At 41.9% G+C, this 19,700-nt stretch overlaps 1 protein-coding gene across 37 annotated transcripts in view; it reads right to left on the minus strand.

Annotated features, from left to right (window-relative positions):
• mical3a (microtubule associated monooxygenase, calponin and LIM domain containing 3a) overlaps positions 1-19,700 on the minus strand; it is a 121,313-nt gene that overhangs the window by 58,893 nt on the left and 42,720 nt on the right. For all 37 annotated transcript variants that reach the window (XM_036003447.1, XM_036003446.1, XM_036003443.1 and 34 more), the window contains exons 2-7: positions 4,866-5,272; positions 2,957-3,164; positions 2,686-2,802; positions 2,444-2,545; positions 1,686-1,841; positions 1,154-1,254 (exon numbers count right to left, since the gene is read on the minus strand). In XM_036003447.1, coding sequence (XP_035859340.1) covers positions 1,154-1,254; positions 1,686-1,841; positions 2,444-2,545; positions 2,686-2,802; positions 2,957-3,164; positions 4,866-5,144 — 963 coding nt within the window. In that variant the 5' untranslated portion in view covers positions 5,145-5,272. The remainder of the gene's footprint in view (positions 1-1,153; positions 1,255-1,685; positions 1,842-2,443; positions 2,546-2,685; positions 2,803-2,956; positions 3,165-4,865; positions 5,273-19,700) is intronic.

The raw sequence follows: 19,700 nt of genomic DNA on the forward strand, positions 1-19,700 counted from the left end.
TGGAAGGGTTACTGAAAGCTAACAAAATAAGTGTCTTTTTTGTGACAGGGATATATGCCATTTGGCAATAGTGGCATTGTGTAAACTGAGCAACAATTTGAAGTTGATAGCTACTTTAAGACTTCACTGCGCTACAAAGACGTCCAAGCACTTGCAGTGGAATAAATGTGCAGTTCGCAAGTCTCTCCAACATGTAGCATTAAATCACTGCATGCTTTCAGAGTGACATGTTTTCACAGAGGGCGGTGAGAGGCACATTCTTCCACCTTCAAGCTCCCTGGTTGTCCATTGCCAGGCTGGTGGTGATGATGGTGGGTGAGGTGAGGGGCAAGGTAGTGGAAGATATGAATGACGGTTGTTTTCTGATTTGCAGAGCTGCCTTGAACTGTGTGAACCCACCGCCCCTCTGCCATCCCTTCCACCCTTCCTCTATCCATTTCCAAAGGGGCAGGACACAGTCAATTTCATTACTATAAAAGGATCTGTCTAGGACTTTGTATTAAAAGGGAACTTCCAGCAGTTACTACACCAGTAAATTATGACTTTTCATTAACACATGCCTACATACTCCAAATCCCCTCAGGCTTCAGACTTCAGTGTGTATACCAAAACCTCATTAATGTCATCAGCTCACTAAAAAAACACACACAGACTTGCACGCCCATCTAAAATTATCTGAAGAAGAATGATGACTGGGACTAGGTTTGCAAAAACGCCTATTTAAGAGACTGTTAAGTTCATTTAGAATGCAAAAAGCCACCACACAAACACCTTTAGGTCTATTTTGCACATGAAGACAGACATGTAAAAAGGTATTTCCTGTTTCCTGTGGAAAGTGGCCAGGGAAAGGAAACTACCGTGTATAGTGAGGACACAAACACACAGTAAGTGTGCTTGAGTTGGCAGTTTGTTCCTGAACACTGTTGGCTTGGTTAGACCATTAGGCCAATACTGGGCAAAAGCAGAAAGAGAATAAAAGAATGAAAGAGAGCGAGACAAAAAAGGCAAGAGAGGGTTCAGACTTCTGATTTTGTCAGCCTCTGCGTGCATATAGCCTTTATGTCTACTACAGAGTCAGATTGAGATTCAACAATTGTCTCTCGAACACAAGCACGGACCACATTGAGCTGAGTTTTGGGCTTTGATCACTCACATGCAGAATGACTCCTTTCTCCAGCAGGCTCTGTTTTTTGGCAGTCATCACAAAGTAGTGTGTGTCATCCTTGTAGTAGACAATGTTTTCCAGGTCAATACCTAAAAAGCCCAAGAGAAAGACGTATTGTTACATACCGAACACAATCGTTTTCCTTATTGCCATGGCTGGCTGTCATGTCGTCATTAGAGGAGCAATTACCCGACTCAGAGCACACAGCCAAAGCCCGCGGCGACATCCTCATATCAGCAATAAACTGTGGCAGGCTTGGCATCAGAACTAATTTTAAGCATTTTAATTGGATGAGCTCACAAATTCAGAACTGTGATCCAAGGACAGCTTATTTCTCCGGTTTACCTTTATTTCACCAAAATGTCCCTTGGCATCCACTGCTAACGGGAACAAGTTGGAGATCTTACAATTCCAAAGAAATGTTTCTTTATGATGTATCCCTGAGTTGTTGAGTCTTACAGTTACCTCAAGAAAACATAAAGTCCTTGAAGCAATGCGGGAGAACAGAGCTGTGACAGACCTGTTGCTTCTCTGAGGTCTTGAAAGAACTTCTGGTTGAAGATGAAGGCCACGCCGCTGATCTCCTCAACCTTTGCCTCCGCTGACGTGTTCCTGTTGATGAAGTTCGCAGTGATGGCAATGGCAAGCTTGCCCCGGAACTCCTTACGCCGAAACCCTGGGGGAAAATTACAAGAGGATGAGGAAACAGGGTCTGGAATCATTGGGCACAAACCTGAACTGTGACACCATAAATTAAAAAAAAAAAACAGAGCCCAAACTCAATCACTCCTGTGCTCATGTTTGCTTTTAAGTCTGCAAATGCGCTCTGTACACTATAAATGCAGCCAGATGTTCTGTATCATGATAATGTAAACAGTTTTTTTAGTTTTTCAAGCTGTGTGATTGCAGTTCATGGTTATCCCACAGGGAGCCTGCTGCTTCCCTTCATTGATGCAGCAGTCAGTAATACAGAGAGGGGTCACGGTACTCTACTCCACAGGGGTTCCCGTTGCCAGTGTGGCTGTGTGTGTGAGGCCTCAACGCTCGTAGAGGAAAACAGACAGCCAATTCAACAATTGCTATTCGGCTCGGCTGGGAGAGCCGTGAGAAATACTCTTTGGACAGGCACCCGACCACGGCTGTACACAAGTGAGATCATAATCGCTCTGACGAAAGTCAAAGTCAGCTTAGAGAAAACAAATAGTGCTGTTTGTGCTTTGCCTCATTTAGTCAAGGAAAAAAAACTGCATTTCTCCCAGTCGGTACAGGCGGACTTGCCTGGTAGTGTGTTCCTCCTTCCGTCTGCTCCGATGATGACATCAAACTCCAGCTCATTGACAGGGTGTGTCCTGGGGTGGACCTCAGCCCTCCAGCCTATCCCTGAGAAAACACCGCATGTGTAATCAGACAGCTATGCATCAACAGAGCCAGCTTAGAGCCTCTGACAGATAGTTCTCTGACACGTTTCTGCCTTCATTCATTCTTGTTCGACTTGTCCTTCAGCAGTCTGAGTCACTTACTTTCAGTCTCTTGATCTTGTGGGGGCTCAATAAGACCCTTGAACTCTACATTGACATGGATCTCAATGCCCAGCAGGAGTGCCACTTTCAGAAGAATTAACTGAAGCTGACGAATACCTGCAATACAATACAGAGAAGGAAAGAAAATTTGAATGAACTACAAAACCCACAAAAAATCATCTTCCAAACACATCAAATTACTTAGAGGAAAAAAAGAAATATACAGAAAATTAGTAAGCACAGTAGAGCAAAACATGTCAAGTGTACTCACTGATATGATCGATAGCACCAGCACAAAACTTTCCGTAGAACTTTTTGGCCCCGAGGCCCCTGAGGTCCTGGATGGTGAAGGGCCAGAGGTGCAGCACATTGTTCCTAGAGAAGGCATCTCTCTTTTCCAACAGCACCACTTTGGCCCCCAGGAAAGCCAGCTCGATGGCTGTGCGTAGGCCGCATGGTCCCGCACCAATGATCAGACACTACACACAGAGAGACGCAGAAGTAAGTAAAAAAGCACCGTAGCTCTCTAACATGCTTGTAGTTGTTTATTTGGGAGGGTTGCACCTCCAGTCCTGTTCCTTTAGAGTTGCATGAATGCACTCATTTTAACTCGCTTTGGACAAAAGCATCTGCCAAATAATATGAGGTAAACAATGAGAGGGGAATAAAAGTCTATTAAGGCAATAGTTGATGAGCTAAGATAAGCAGAAAGAGAGAGAGAGAGAGAGAGAGAGAGAGAGACAATGCAATTCGACCGAGAGATTAGCAGTCCAATCAGGCAGAAATGTGTGGTCACCACACTAAATATTTTCTTGTCTTTGTTTTGTGTTTTCCCCACAGGAAAACAATGGCGGTTTTACCACAGATAATTTGCAGGCGGCTTTCGTGTACGGGGTGCAGCAGAGAGACGTCGCCTCTGCGGCTTGTTTAGTTAACAGGGATAGCGATGCTGATAAAGTGGTCGCAACTGTGTGGTCAGACTTTTCAAAATCCCACGCAGACAAAGCTCGCTGCAGTTGCAGGCTCACTTCAACAGCCGAAAGCTGCAGCAGTTTGGTTACACTTCCTCTGAAACGTGCTACGTATATCATGTGCTATAAATTTAACTAAAATGTAGCAAAGAACATGGGAGCAACTGGCCGCATCTGCAAAAAAACTGTAAATACAAAAAAAAAATTACTCTAACGTTAGATTATTCGCACACATGCTCCTAAACACATTTTACAGTTCGCACACATCTACATGTATATTTAGTCGCACATGCAAGTGAAATGCTCACACTGTCGAGCCCTGTCCAAACAGCAGCGGACCTAACCAATCAGGGTCCGGTGAGGAGCTACTGGCAGCTACAGGCGTGGTTTAGGTGTGTGTGTGTGTGTGTGTGTGTGTGTGTATATATATCGGCCGCGATTGTTCGTTCAAAACAACAATGGTGGACGTGATAGACAGATCCAATCACATGCCAGTTTTTTTTTGTGCCTGCCCTTTTTGCCTGTCAGTTTCCAATGACGACTTCTCAGATGGTTCTGTGTTTACAAATCATCTGGCGCTTCAGGTTATGTACTTTGGGTTTCTATGAGAACATGTCTACATGCTTTAATGCTACAAAAAAACAATTTTTCTCATATCGTCTGTCTGAATACCTGTATTCACCCTCTGTCTGAAACGCTCCTGTCTCTTTAAGCCCCCTCCTGAAAAGCCCAGTCTGCTCTGATTGGCTTGCGAGAAAAATATGGTGCATATTTGAAAAGGTAGATATTTCATCTTTAAGGTAAGATGTAAGGTAGAACTCTATTCATCCCAAAGGAAATTGTATTTGTTAGTTAGTACTTTAGTGAACTGTATTTATCAATCAGAGCTCAAAGCGCCACTAGTCTTTCAACTAAACAGTTGTCAATTCAATTTTTTAACGAAAATAATACAGCAGTTTTATCACTCTCAACCCTTATTTTGGGGTTGTATACACTGCAAACCAGAGGAGGTGACAAATTAAATTTCCAAAAGTGAAAGCGTTCTTTCACATAAAGCAATCACACACCGGTCTGGCTGGTAAACATGAGCCTCACATTACATGATCCCTTAACATCGAGGATCAAATTTTAGCTCTCGCTGAACTGAAGCCAACAAAAGGCAAAGACGTCCTTAAATGAAGCATACCGTTTTTAATGATCCAGGCTTACCTTTGAGTTGGCACAGGCACGGCCCTTTTTGTACTCCTTATGGCAGGCCCTTTTGTCTAACTTTGCCCAGAGCGCCTTGGCCTTCCAGTAGTTGAGTTTGGACTTGAGCTTGTGATAGAAGATCCTGTACTCGCCGGGCTTGACTTCCAGGTGGTCACACAGCTCCTGGAAGGCCTTGAGCGTGCCCTTACACGTGGTCCCCTGGACAAATTTGTCGAACAGGACATGGGACTTGTTCACCCCATCTCCTCCAGTTGCACCTGCGCCTCCATCCCCCATAGTCCAGGCTCACACAGGGCTGTGAGGGCCCTTCACCCCCCAGGCAGGGGTCTCTGGATCCAGCCCCAGCCCTGGAACACGCTCTATAGGGTGGAGCGCTCTAACTCCCAGCCTCAAGCATCTTCATTCTGTCCGTGAGAGGGAGAGATAGAAAGGTCAGTGAATCATAGAAGACAATGCAGAAAAAGCTAAACTTATGAGACTACAGCTTCCGAATGCTCGAATAATATCCACACTGTCCAATCCAACAGAAACAGAAGCTTTAATTAGATGCAAGGAACCAAGTTGAGATTGCCTACGTCTACTAGCCTCTTCTGGCGCCCTTTAAGCAAAATCGGCCCTTATCTTCTTTAAATATGCAATCATACGTATGACGGCTGGACGGTCAAACAATCAAAGCAGCAATTGAGGATAAAGACCAGGTCATTTAAGTATCACTGTCATTCTTCTGCAGCGACATAACCTCAACTAACCTCTTATCTGTCTAGAAATGAGGCTGCCGGACACAGGAAGGGCACCGAACCCACACAAAGCCAAACAGGAAACACTCAGGGCATATAGACATGTGATTGTGGTACGTCACTCCAGACAGACTCCAGACACAGGAAATAGCAAGTTCATCCCAAAACACTATGAAACAAAACAAAATCCTAGGCATTAAAGCAAATTAATTGGCAATAGAACAATGTTTCAAGAAGCCAGATAGTTTTATCCACTCATTTGCTTTAGCTTTCTGTGTAGATACTGAGTGAGAGTTGACTTTTGCGACTTTTGTTTACCTTCTGTGACATGGAGCAGTCCAACTTTACGTGTTCTGCGTTTTCACCCATAGGGGGGCGAGATCATTCATGTTGTTTGGCGTCTATGGTTCAGCTGTCATGACTGGAATGTCTTGATAGGCTCTTTGTTTTTAACCGCTGACTGTATTTAGTAGAGCCTGACAGATATATCGGCCGGCCGATATTAGGCATTTTCCAAACTATCGGTATTGGCATTAATAATGGCCGATAAATGAATATTTAAAAAAATCAAATAAAAACGGACAAAACACCCTTCATTTTTAAACTGCATTATCATATTATTTTATTGAGGACTAATAAATAACTACAAATAACTAATGTTAGGGAAATCTGTTTATGTTTTGTTACGCGTTTCTGGATTTTTTTTTTTTTTTAAATATAAATCGGCCTATATATCGGAATGTCGGATTTTCAAATCACCAAATATTTGTATCGATATCGGCCTTAAAAATCCTTTATCGGTCGGGCTCTAGTATTTAGCAGCATGAGCAGCCTTTAAAAAGGTCAGTGTTACTCAACTTCAGTGCAATCTCCTTTTTACACTTCAGTAAAAAGAAGACAATGGAGAAAGAAAGAAATGCCGCAAAGTGCTAGGACAATAGTGGTAACGATGACTGCAGAAAAAAAAACCTTATTTGATCCAGTCTATTTGCTGAATAATACGTTTTCAGCCAAGCAGTGGCTCTGGTTTGCATTAGCTCCCCAGGGCAACGGTGCAGAAACTTGCTTTGCTTGTTAGAGGTTCACAATGGCTCAGCAAATAGGATACGTAACTCTCTGCAATTCAACACGTAGAAAAACTATCCCAAGAATAGGCGTCAATTAGGCAAAGAAACTGAGCATTAAATGAACAGGAACAGTTTGACATTTTGGGAAACACACTTCACATTCTTATATCATAACAGCAAGCCACTGGCAGGAGACTGTCAGCTTAGTTTAGTATAAAGACCAAAAACAAGTAACAAAATCTGCCTACTAGTTCCTTTAAAGCTCACCAATACATGTTATTGTCTCAGATTTTGTCCAGACTAAACAAACAAGATATAACATGTTAATTTGTGACCTTTAGAGCTGCTGGTAGGCAAATTATGTTACCTTTGGACAGAGCCAGGCTAGCTGTTTTCCCCTGCTTTCAGTCTGTATGCTAAGTTAAGCTAACTGTCTCCTGGCTCTAGCTTGATATTTACTGTACCAATATCAGAGTGACATCAATCTTATCATCTAACCCTTTGCAGGAAAGAAATGTTTCCCAAAATGTAGATTAAATACAGTATGTGTGTGAAAAATCAGTTAAATCTGATTAAAGACTTTCATTTACAGTACAGATTAATGTAAAACATCATCAACAGATCAAAAATAGAGAGGTTAAACATGTATGTTTGGGACAGAGTCACCAATCAGGTGAAGACAGGACTCGGTAACTGAAATCCCGGGGAACACATATGAAGAATTACACTGTCAGCTTTTTTCTCTAAGAAAAGCTTGAGCTTTGTAATCCTCTGTCCAGGATGTTGAGCTGGTTCATGAAGACCAATGTAGTCCCAGTCCAAGGGAGGCAGGTACAGAGGTCAGCTGGCCTCCTTTTCACACACTGCCAACTCTTCACCGCAGTGAAAACAGCAGGCTCTGGGTTTGGCTCTGCCTCAGTCAGTCAGTAACAGGGCTGAAGGAAAGGACGGAAAGGACCTCTTCCAACACAAGCATTTACTGTAGCTACCCTGCTACAACATTTCCTCTATGGAACAAGCTGGAAGGTCCATCTGCACCTGCGGCAGTTGTGGTCTGTGGTTAATGTATGTGCGTAGTATTATTTTAGTAGCTTATATGCAAAATACAAGGGCTGGGGGAAAAATTGAAAATTGTATATTCATGATTTTTTTTTTGCAAAGATTTATAGAATTGATTATTTTCCTCCAGAATCAATATTTATTTTTTTTTTTTTTACCAATGATTCACCTAAATATGTTCTGTTTATGTAGTACCGCTACATTACATCCATTTCCAGGCAAAACAGAGCAGAAGCAGAAAATCCATGTTATGTTCTTCTTTACAAATGAAATAAATGTAGATTACTGTAGACAAATTGACTGACTGACTCACATGTGATGTGCATTCTTCTTAGAAAACAATTAGGTTTTAGGATTGTCTCATAATATATTGTCTCTAGAAGTGTCTTATTCAACTTTTGGTTTTGTTAAAGAAGGAAAAGAAAATCAAAATACTCAATACCATCGAATCGCAATACTTCTAGAATGGCAATAAAAGAAAATCGCCATACAAATCGAATCGACACCCATGTATCAAAGGGACAAAAGCATATCACCCGAGCCCTACAAAATACTGTCAAGCACTGGTCCATCTGTATGACGGCATCAACGCTGATCACACAAACATGATAGGGATCCTCTGATCGATTGGGTGTCATAGGAAACAGCCACTGTTCATTACAAATGACTTAATCAATGGCCCTACATTTGCTACGCAAGTCAATAATAATGACTATGTGAAAATAAGCAGGGCAAATACACATAAACGTCACGCAAATAGTTATGAGGCATCTGAAGCCTGTTGCCTGTTTTCACCCCATGGACTGGAGATGCTGCGGTTGATTGCAGCGCAGACTGAGATTCAGGCTTGCAGTTTCTTTAGTGTGCAGCAAGTGCTGGCGGGGGGGGGGGCTGCGAACCAACAGAGATGAAAGACAGTTTCAAGGTTATTTTCTGCACAAAAACAGGCCACAGTATTAGTGTCAGTAGCCGTCTACATTGTAATCTTAACAACCCCCAAAAGCCTGACAGAAGCATCTTAAAACCAAACAAGCCTTCTGCTTTTAATTCTTACACTCCCTTCTTTGACCCGACTGACGGTTTCTAACTTAATGACAGAAGACAAAGCAAAGAGATCACAATTCATCAGCGTTGGGACTGTTTTATGAGGCAGAGTAGAAGAAAGCAGGTCATCTCAAACTCCTTGTTCAAAGCCTCATGAAACAGCAGTTAAAAAGAAGATACATCAAACAGAACAGGAAGTTGGAAGGATGGTCTCAGAGGGGCAATGATTCACTTCATAATGAAATCATATGTTTTTTTGTGAGAGCCAACTTCAGTTTCTTGCTTTACTACTCTCCCCATTCGTTTAACTGTGAGGACACACAGTTTATGGCAATGCATCAAAAGCCATGCACTGGAGATGAGAGGATACCATAACCTTTATGACACATCTGAGAAAGCTAGCAGTAATCATCGAACACACTTTGAGCTCTTTGAAGGAACTGCAACTACCGACTGACATGCTGTGTCATTGTGTGTGTGTGTGTGTGTGTGTGTGTGTGTGTGTGTGTGTGTGTGTGTGTGTGTGTGTGTGTGTGTGTGTGTGTGTGTGTGTGTGTGACATCCTACACCCTGACCCAGCTTAATGCTGCCAACAATAAAGCTGGCCTATAATTTGAATAATAGTAGCCTCCTGCAGAGACACATATGCTGCTGAATCAACAGTATATCTTGCGCCATGTGTTTCTGTTAGGCAGAGAATGGTGACGTTACTGGCCGGAGTAGCATCTTGACTTTTATAGTATCAAGTGAGAGAGAGAGAGAGAGGGGGGTGGGGGGGTGGTGGGGGGGAGTGTATGAAATAAGCCACTGTTTCCCTTGTTTTTCTACAATAATAAAATTCCAACAAAACCATTTTAAGTGGATAATAAAAAGAAGAAAAATCAAAGCAGCTTTGGCTCAGCGGGCCCTCAAAATCTCCTGACATCTGGATGGGCTGCAGCCGGATTTCACACATTCACAGAATTCACACAAGAATTTATACAGATGCATGCAAAGCCTTACACACATTACGCCCAGTGTGCGTACACACACACACACACACACACACACACACACACACACACACACACACACACACACACACACACACACACACACACACACCTTTGCTTTTTACTGGTTGTATTACATCATCCTCTAATCTAAAAATAGAGCCAGAGATTAGGCCACGTTTCTGCAGTCATAGCAGCAAAAAACAACACAGAAGCTTTGAGGTAAACAAGTTTAGTAAATTGCTTACCCGCCATAGCGGCACTGATTAACTGGGATGACTGGGCTGACTGTAAGCTTGTGTCTGTGTCAGTCTGTGTCCTGAAATAGTATTTCGTCCATCCGTCAGTCTCCAGCTCAGGAATGACTAAAGCTCAGAGGACACCCACTGCCATTTTTAAGAGAATTATAAGAATTTCTCAGACACCAGCAACTAGGAAAAAGTTCACAACCATCATCATGTAAATGAAAACAGAAAAAATGCTAATTCAATCAATTAAATGTCATGTGGGAAGAAGACAGAGAAAAGGAGCGCTTCTTCTTGATATTGGTTAACAAAATCTCTAACAAGGTGCTCTTTGTTGCAGGGGTGATCCTATTGCATCAGAACAGTGTGAAAACCAAGGCACTCTTGTTAAAGAAAAAGTTGAAAAGCCTTTATTGATGCGGCTAATGCATAGCAAAGAGTAACATATCGCACCAACGTGTTGCGGCACACAGGCCTTCTTCAGGGTGACATGAGTGCCTTGGTTTTCACACTCATGCAATTTATTGTTATGTTAAACAGTTAGTTGATTAGCTTAGTCACTTGACAGGAAATGTACAACTACTTTGGCAATCGATAAATCACTTAAGTCATGTATTAAAGGGGAACTATGCAGTTTTTTTACCTTAAATGAACAGCTTCGGAGTCATTGGAATGGTTATATGACTTTTTTTCGAGTTGAATGATGGTCGTTTCGCTCCCCCGTAGCGCCTGTGAGCGGAAAAACCACCCTTGCAACTTTCGGCCAGCGAGCCACCGGCCTCAGCGCCAGGAAGTATCATGTGATATCAGGTCTCGCGATGTAACGAATTGCTTCACGGTAGAGGTCGACCGATACGGTTTTTCTCTGGCCGATGCCGATCTTTAGAAATCAGGGTCAGCCGATGGCCGATTAATGCTGCCGATTTATTTTGGCCGATATGAGCTTGTTTTTAAACCTCTATTTGAAAGATAAAATGTAACACTAATATACACAGAATTTCTCAACAAAAACGTTTATTGAACACTTCACCAATCTACACTGTATAGGCTACTTCAATTAAAAATGTATAATATAAAAACATACTGTAGCCTAGGCTATATTGTATAAATAATGTATGAAAAATATATTAAATAAACGAAACAGGTAAGAAGAACATAAACTTTGTCAAATAAACCTTTCAATGAAAAAATAAAGTTTCGTGCACTTAACAGCATTTAGGCCTATTAAACTTCTGAGAATACAAATCTGCTTCACAGAAAGTGATTAATTAATCTCAACACTATTTCCTCCTAACTCCTGTTGTTAGTTGTAATTTAAAACTCATCCTGCCAATTTAATAAAATTAAGGGTTTTATTCGTGCTCGAGTCCATAGATGCAGTTAATGGATACAGGCACGGAGGACTGAAGACTCTGTTAGCAACGATTAGCTCCGTTAGCGGTTAGCTCCAGTTAGCTCCGTTATAGGAGTGGATGAGACTGCCACGGACAGGGGTAACAACCAGACTCTGATAAATGACATTCGGGGAGCTTCCACAGCGGTGTGGCCGCGGTGTTTTGTACGGTTTTATTAGCACAGTTAATCCCAAGGCAAGAACACCAGCAACATGCTACTGCTAACGGTAGCGTCTGAACCTGAAGGGACTGTGCGAGACACACTGCGCAAGAATTCACGAGGGGAGGGGCTGGAGGCAGCTGGTCTGGGCGCACTGTAAAAAATGTCGCCTATTCATGTTTTTAACACTAGGCTGCCCGCAGATGCGCCTGCTTATTAATCGGCTTGATATGGGCCGATGCCGATTATGTAAAAAAAAAAAAAATGCCAAAAATCGGCCGATTAATCGGTCGACCTCTACTTCACGGCACTGCACACATACGCCCATTCAGGAACTGGCTAACGAGATAGCAATGGAGTTTTGCACACTATCGTCATGGCTGAGCCGGCAAAAAAGAAGCAGAAAGCTAGGAAAGCATTGTCGGAGGAACAGAGAAAGAGGAAATGGCAGACTAACCGAGCGAGGAGTCAGACACGAGTAAACATAGGAGCTGCCAAATATCTATTCCGAAGCTGTAGGTGGAGCTCTATAGAGAAACCTGCGAGCAAAAAGCGAGAAAACAGCGAAGAAATGGCCAAAAATGCATAGCGCCCCTTTAAGCAAAAATGTCAAACTTTATTGTACATTTTCATTGTATTAAATATATACACTGTTTTTTTCCTCGAATGTCCAGGAACACCCAAAAAGTGTACTTTTACTAAAGAACCTACAAATAAAGTTAAAAAGCAAAATGTCAAACTTGTGTTAGATAATGAAAATAATCATTATACTTGCAGCCCTAGTTAGATGTTTGGCTGTTTGATTACAAGCTAACAAAAAATTCTACGTGATAAATCCTTAGCATTCTCACCATACCTGTTGCTTTGTACTTTTATTTATTTTTCCCCAGTTCACTTTAAACACTACTGTCTCTGTCTGACATCAGTCTCATCATGCTATGTGTCCATTAGGCCTATATGTGCTATGTCTATTCTGAAATTTGTAACCCTAAAAATGTGTGTGTCTGTGTGTGTGTGTGTGTGTGTGTGTGTGTGTGTGTGTGTCTGAGTGTGTGTCTGAGTGTGTGTGTGTGTGTGTGTGTGTGTGTGTCTGTGCCCTGTGCACAGCTGAGCATAGCAACTAAGGTGCAAGCAAAATGCACGAAAACAAGTCCATCCAGACCTACTCTAGACCTACTCTATCTGTAAAGTGTCTCGAGATAACTCTTGTTATGATTTGATACTATAAATAAAATTGAATTGAATTGAATTCATAAACTTGGGCTGTTTCCCCTGCACACTTAAAAGCATCAGACTTGAAGCATTGAAGTGTATTCTTTTATTCATATTTCAAAAGGACTGAAGCTTTGTCGGGGACGCTCATCATTCATTACTGTGTCTCTGCCTGTAAACCGTCGCTGTAAACAAAAGAAGGGAATTCAGAGCCTCGGGTCAAACGCTGCAAGCCAAGTCTGAGAGGTTATTATCCAGAATCAAGTCTATAAACAGCAGACAGTGAAGAAAGCGTGTTTGTCTAAACCAGAAGATCAAAAACTGGTAGAAATACAATTACCTGAAATGACAGTAATAATGGATCGTCACTCCAAACTTTACCACTGCATGTCAACAGAAAGATAATTCACAAGAAGCTTTAGTCAACAAGGTAAATGAATAGCTGTGCTGCACCATTTGATACCTGGTATTGTCCAGAAATGTTCATTATGCCCCAATGCAAACCACTAAGCTCAGTTCTGCTATTCATATCTTGCCTACACAGGATCAGCCTACAGGAGTGCAGACAGTTGTGTGTGTATTCACATCAGCAGACAAAGCCTCAGACAGTCCTTCCAGAAAAATATGGAGTTTTTTTGTGATTGTTGCAGGCAAAAATCATTGATTATGCGGCACATTTTCTTAAAAAATGCGATGGAATATGCTGGATATTTATGCAATTTTATGCAATGAAATTGCGGGAACTTGCAAAAACTGCGGTTTCATCATGGCTTCATCGCGGGGTTTGCAGCTTTTCGATGACGTTCACGTCGCGTAATTACGTCACTTCATAACGTTCCCATGGCAACAGGGGAAAATGGCTGCTCTTATGTGAAGTAAACGCAACATTTTTCAACTTATTAAGAACAAATTATGAAAATATGCAAGCCCCGCATATTTTGCGCGGAAATCTGCAATTTATGCGGTGAAAGCGCAGCGTATTTGAAAAAATGCGGCCCCCACATAAATATGCGGACTTTGGCTGATTATGCATTGAATTATGCGATCGCATAATCGCGTTTTTCTGGAGGGACTGGTTCATTATGCCGCAATGCAAACCACTAAGCTCAGTTCTGCTATTCATAATCGGGCCTACACAGGATCAGCCTACAGGAGTGCAGACAGTTGTGTGTGTATTCACATCAGCAGACAAAGCCTCAGAGCTCACAGAGCACAAACATTTTTTGACTGGAACTCGACTTCCTTCTGGCAGAGGCCGTCTCCAAACCATCTGACTTTTGAATCCCTCCTGCTTCCGACAGTCAGCCTGCTCTGTGCAGCGGAGCACTTCATTTTTAGCTCCCACAACCGATGCAGATTTTACTACGGACTACAGCAAACAGATCAGCCTCTGAGCCGATAAACATATGAATTCCATGTTGTCCTCTTTTAAAGCAGCCATATTATGCTCATTTTCAGGTTCATAATTGTATTTTAAGGTTGTACCAGAATAGGTTTACATGGTTTAATTTTCAAAAAACACCATATTTTTGTTGTACTGCAGCTCCTCTTTTCACCTGGTCTCTGTTTTAGCTACAGAGTGAGACCTCTTTTCTTCTTCTTCTTCTGTACTATCTTTGATTGCACTGCACATGCCCAGTAGCTCAGATGTAGATCATGTCAGCTAGCTAGCTCCATAGACAACTTCGGTCAGTTACAAGGCAGGATTAGCTGGGAGACTTCTAAATGAGGGCGCACATGTAAGTAGTTCTTTTGTAGATTATGGTGAACTTGTGTGTGTTGTAGCAGTGCTTTGCTACTGAGAACGAGGTAGCATGCTAGCGTTAGTATGCTAGCGTTAGCATTAGCGTTAGCATGCTAACGCTACGAGCTAATGGTTGCGGTTAGCCTGCTCGTTTCGGCTTGTGACGTCACAAGCCGTGCCGATTTTGAACAGCTCACCCAGAGACTGAAGGCAGGACACATTCAGAAACCGTATCTCACGCTAAACAGCATGGATGGATTTTTTTCAAAGTTTGTATGTGTGTGGAAGCACCAGAGACACAACATAACACCCCAAATCCCAGAAAAAGTGATTTTCTCATAATATGGGCACTTTAAATGCTAAACAGACTGACACATTAATACTCAGCGCACTGGGAAAAAAAACATGTTCTCGGTCAGATTCATCACATCTGTGATGTCCTGGGATTCAGTGAACAGAGACTTAAAAAAGGACAACATGTGCATGCAGCATCCTCCGTTTGTGCCCGTCTCATCACTGTTACCACGTGTCATCTTCATCTTTCCTGTCAAACCAAATAAAATGGATCCTCTTTATTGCTTTATGCAGTTGAGGCAAATCAAATAAAAGCGGTGCAAGTATGATGCCCTTTTCATCTGAATTGTTTTTTATCTACCATTAAAAGTACCATCCGTCAAAAGCGAGAACCTTCCAGGTATCTGTGAAAAGTATAGCTCTACTGTGCAGTACATAAATAGTAGTAAAGACAGTTTTTACTACCTACCTTTTGACTAGAGTAAAAGAGAGAGAAACTGAAATACAAACCCCTATTCCAATGAAGTTGGGACGTTGTGTAAAACGTGAATAAAAACAGAATACAATGATTTGCAAATCCTTTTCAACCTATATTCAATTGAATACACTACAACTTAGGGTGTTTTCACACCTGTAGTTCGTTTGCTTTGGTCCGAATCAGTTGGTGAGTTAGTAAACTTGGAGCGATTTGCCCTCGGTCAGTTTGGTTTGGTTTCACACCTGGAAAAATCCAAGCGTACCAAAATGCGTCATTACAAATCAGGCAAGAACGTCCAGCCCTCTTATTGGTCGGATATGTCTAGGGGCGGGAACAAGAAAGTAACTACAGGAAGAAGGTCCTGTGTTCTGGTCTAGTGGTCAAATCAGCTCATTTCATAAAAATTATCAGACATTGTTTCGCAAGAGACGTTACTACATCTGCTCTGGTCACCGAGACTTCGCTCTGCTCTGCCGGCGTCTGTCTCCAATTTTAGCGGCAGCTGGTTTGACCACGGAGATACGAGTGACGGACAGCAAACTTGACTGCAGTCTATTTCTGTGATAGAAACACTGCAAGCTGCTACAGTTTGCTGCTCTGCTGCATCGCAGATTGCTAAACACACCTGACTACAGGAGACATTAGCTCAGACTTGCGGAGTACATATAGTTGGTGCGGTTCGAGTACGGATCACGTTCTCACCACAAACGAACCGCTCCAGAGTTGGATTGAAAGCGTACCGAGACCACCTCTTCAAGCAGGTCTCGGTACGCTTGTTTGGTCCGCTTTTAGTGCGCACCAGAGTTTGAATGCCGCGTTCTCACCTGCCCAAACGAACCGCACTAGCGGGGCAAACAAACTCTAGTTCGATTCAACTGAACTAAAGGCTGTCGGTGTGAAAACGCCCATAGAGAAGATATTTAATGTTCAAACTGATAAACTTTGTTTTTTTTTTGTGCAAATATTCACTCATATTTAATTTGCTGCCTGCAACATGTTCAAAAAAAAAGCTGGTACAGGGGCATGTTTACCACTGTGTTACATCACCTTCATCTTTTAACAACACTCAATAATCGTTTGGGAACTGAGAATACTTATTGTTGAAGCTTTGTAGGTGGAATTCTTTCCCATTCTTGCTTGATGTACAACTTCAGTTGCTCAACAGTCCGGGGTCTCCGTTGTTGTATTTTGCGCTTCATAATGCGCCACACATTTTCAATGCGAGACAGGTCTGGACTGCAGGCAGGCCAGTCTAGTACCCACACTCTTTTAATACGAAGCCACACTGTTGTAACACGTGCAGAATGTGGCTTGGCATTGTCTTGCTGAAATTAGCAGGGACGTCCCTGAAAAAGACTTGGATGGCAGCATATGTTGCTCCAAAACCTGTATGTACCTTTCAGCATTAATGGTGCCTTCACAGATGTGCAAGTTACCCATTCAGTGGGCACTAACACACCCCCATAACAGTACAGATGCTGGCTTTTGAACTTTGCGCTGATAAAAATCTGGATCGTCCTTTTCCTCTTTGGCCCGGAGGACATGACGTCCATGACTTCCAAAAAATGGAAATTGGAAATGTGGACTCGTCAGACCACAGCACACTTTTCCACTTTGCATCAGTCCATCTCAGATGAGCTCGGGCCCAGAGAAGCCGGCGGCGTTTCTGGCTGTTGTTGACATATGGCTTTCGCTTTGCATGGTAGAAATTTAACTTGCACTTGCAGATGTATTGACGAACTGTGTTAACTGACAATGGTTTTCCGAAGTGTTCCCAAAGTTCCCGAAAAGTGCCCACGTGGCAATATCCTTTTAGCAACTCATTTGGTAATGGCTTTAATGTAACAGACATTTATTAATATCAAAAAGTTACGCACTAAAGCTTTAACTGAATCTGAGCCCCATTACATTTCTGTAGCCTATATTAGACCCATTCGAACAATGGGAGGGGATTTTCAAATGGATTGGTTTCATATTGCAAAATAGCACAGTCAACATCAGATCTCTGTCTGAGACGGGTCAGGGGAATATTTACTGACAACAAAAGGGCTTTCTTATGAAATTCATATTATTAACGGCTTCGAGGGAGTCTGAGCCTGTGCCCAGACGGCTTGCTAATGGGTGTCAAACATGGTTGATCAGAGCTGCCTGCCAGCACTTGCCGCAGCTATTTGATTTAGGAAACCGCTCAAATCCCAACTCGAATGCCACTTCTCCCACCTTCATGCCTTTCATAACAAAAAGTGGAGTAGGCACCGCAGCTAGGCAGCCATAAACACAGTGAACCGCAAGAAGGGATGGAGGGAAAATGCAACAAAAAACTGTAAAGCACAGCTATCATTGACACTGCTTGTAAAAATCATCATGGATTTTAACATTTGGTTATCTCTGTTATTGATTTGCATATTTCACACAGTGCGTGTAGTGAGATGGAGGCATGTATTTGGTTACTCATACACTCATCCTTCCCAGTGAACTAGGAAGTGTAATCTGAGACCGGTAGGCAAACACAGTCAACACAGACTATTCTCCAAGGATTAGTCTTGACCGTTGTGGAATGGAGGCATGCAGGAGAGAAGGAGAGGATACCTCAGACTGGCTACAGGACCTGTTCCACAGATTTTTTTAATGCAACAGAGGAGAAACTAAATGGAAAATGAAAATCTAAATAATCAAAAGCTGGATGGGAATTAGGTCAGTAGTAGTACATCTAACAATATTCAACACGTCAATCAGAGTGGGTCTATTTTTTTCCTGACAAAGCAAATATCTCAAACTGATTCCTTTGTCTAGTGTGTGCTTGGAGGTGAAAGATGATGGACAGGAATATAAACAGCTGGGCCAGGACATAAAAACTAACCCTCCAAGGTCTCATAACTAGATCATACATTCAATACACAAAGGCTAACCCATGGTATGTTTCTTATTCTGGCAGTCCATGGAAAACTACAGTACAATTCCAACAACCTCCTCTCTTCCCCGTATTACTTACAAAGCTAAAAGTTAAACTTCGAAAAGGCTCAGCAAACAGACAGGATTCCAGTATGTGTGGACGGCTGCTGAATGTAACAACCAGGCAGGCTGGAATTAGGAAAGAAAGAAGAAATATTCTCTCTACTAATATTGTGTGAGTTCTTGCCAGGGTTGGATGAACTGACTAAATGAAATGATTGTTTTGATACTATGAATAGTTTTTGTAATAGTGGAGATTTGGAGAAATCTGAAACAGGGCTGCAGCTATTGATTATTTTAGTAATCGAGTATTCTACTGATTATTCCATCGATTAAACGAGTAATCGGATAAGAAATACTTTTGATTGACAAAAGAGAGGTTTCCTTTTCAGAAAAAAGCAACATTTGTATTGCCCAAATTGGGCTATTCAACTACACTGTTCAGGGGGACTTATTTTCAGAAGGCTAATACTGAGTGAAGTTTAGAAAGAATGAAGAATGCAGACAACATCGGCATGGTGTGATTGGACGTAGATTGACGTGGATGATAATTAGTAGAGGTCGACCGATATGGTTTTTCTCTGGCCGATGCCGATCTTTAGAAATCAGGGTCAGCCGATGGCCGATTAATGCTGCCGATTTATTTTGGCCGATATGAGCTTGTTTTTAAACCTCTATTTGAAAGATAAAATGTAACACTAACATACACAGAATTTCTCAACAAAAACATTTATTGAACACTTCACCAATCTACACTGTATAGGCTACTTCAATTAAAAATGTATAATGTAAAAACATATGCCTACTGTATATTGTATAAATAATGTATGAAAAATATATTAAATAAACGAAACAGGTAAGAAGAAAATAAACTTTGTCAAATAAACTTTGTCAAATAAACCTTTCAATGAAAAAATAAAGTTTAGTGCACTTAGCAGCATTTATTAAACTTCTGAGAATACAAATCTGCAAGCTTCACAGAAAGTGACGTTATTATTAATCTCAACACTATTTCCTCCTAACTCCTGTTGAATCACATCAGACTAGGGCTATCTAAAGTAAATTCTTGTTCACCTCGTTTGTTAGATCATTGTTCATTTGTAGCCTAAGTGTTTATCTGTGTTTAGGGACCCTACTGTTAGCCTATATGTCCTGTTGACCTCATTAGGATCTTATCTGAGCACATTTCTGTCATTCAAGCAACTCTTGGTTGTAATTTAAAACTCGTCCAGCCAATTTAATAAAATTAAGGGTTTTTTTTCGTGCTCGAGTCCATAGATGCAGTTAATGGTTACAGGCACGGAGAACTGAAGGCTCTGTTAGCAACGATTAGCTCCGTTAGCGGTTAGCTCCAGTTAGCTCCGTTATAGGAGTGGATGAGACTGCCACGGACAGGGGTAACAACCAGACTCTGATAAATGACATTCGGGGAGCTTCCACAGCGGTGTGGCCGC

Source organism: Sander lucioperca, chromosome 7, assembly GCF_008315115.2.
Source record: "Sander lucioperca isolate FBNREF2018 chromosome 7, SLUC_FBN_1.2, whole genome shotgun sequence".
Lineage (NCBI taxonomy): Eukaryota > Metazoa > Chordata > Actinopteri > Perciformes > Percidae > Sander > Sander lucioperca.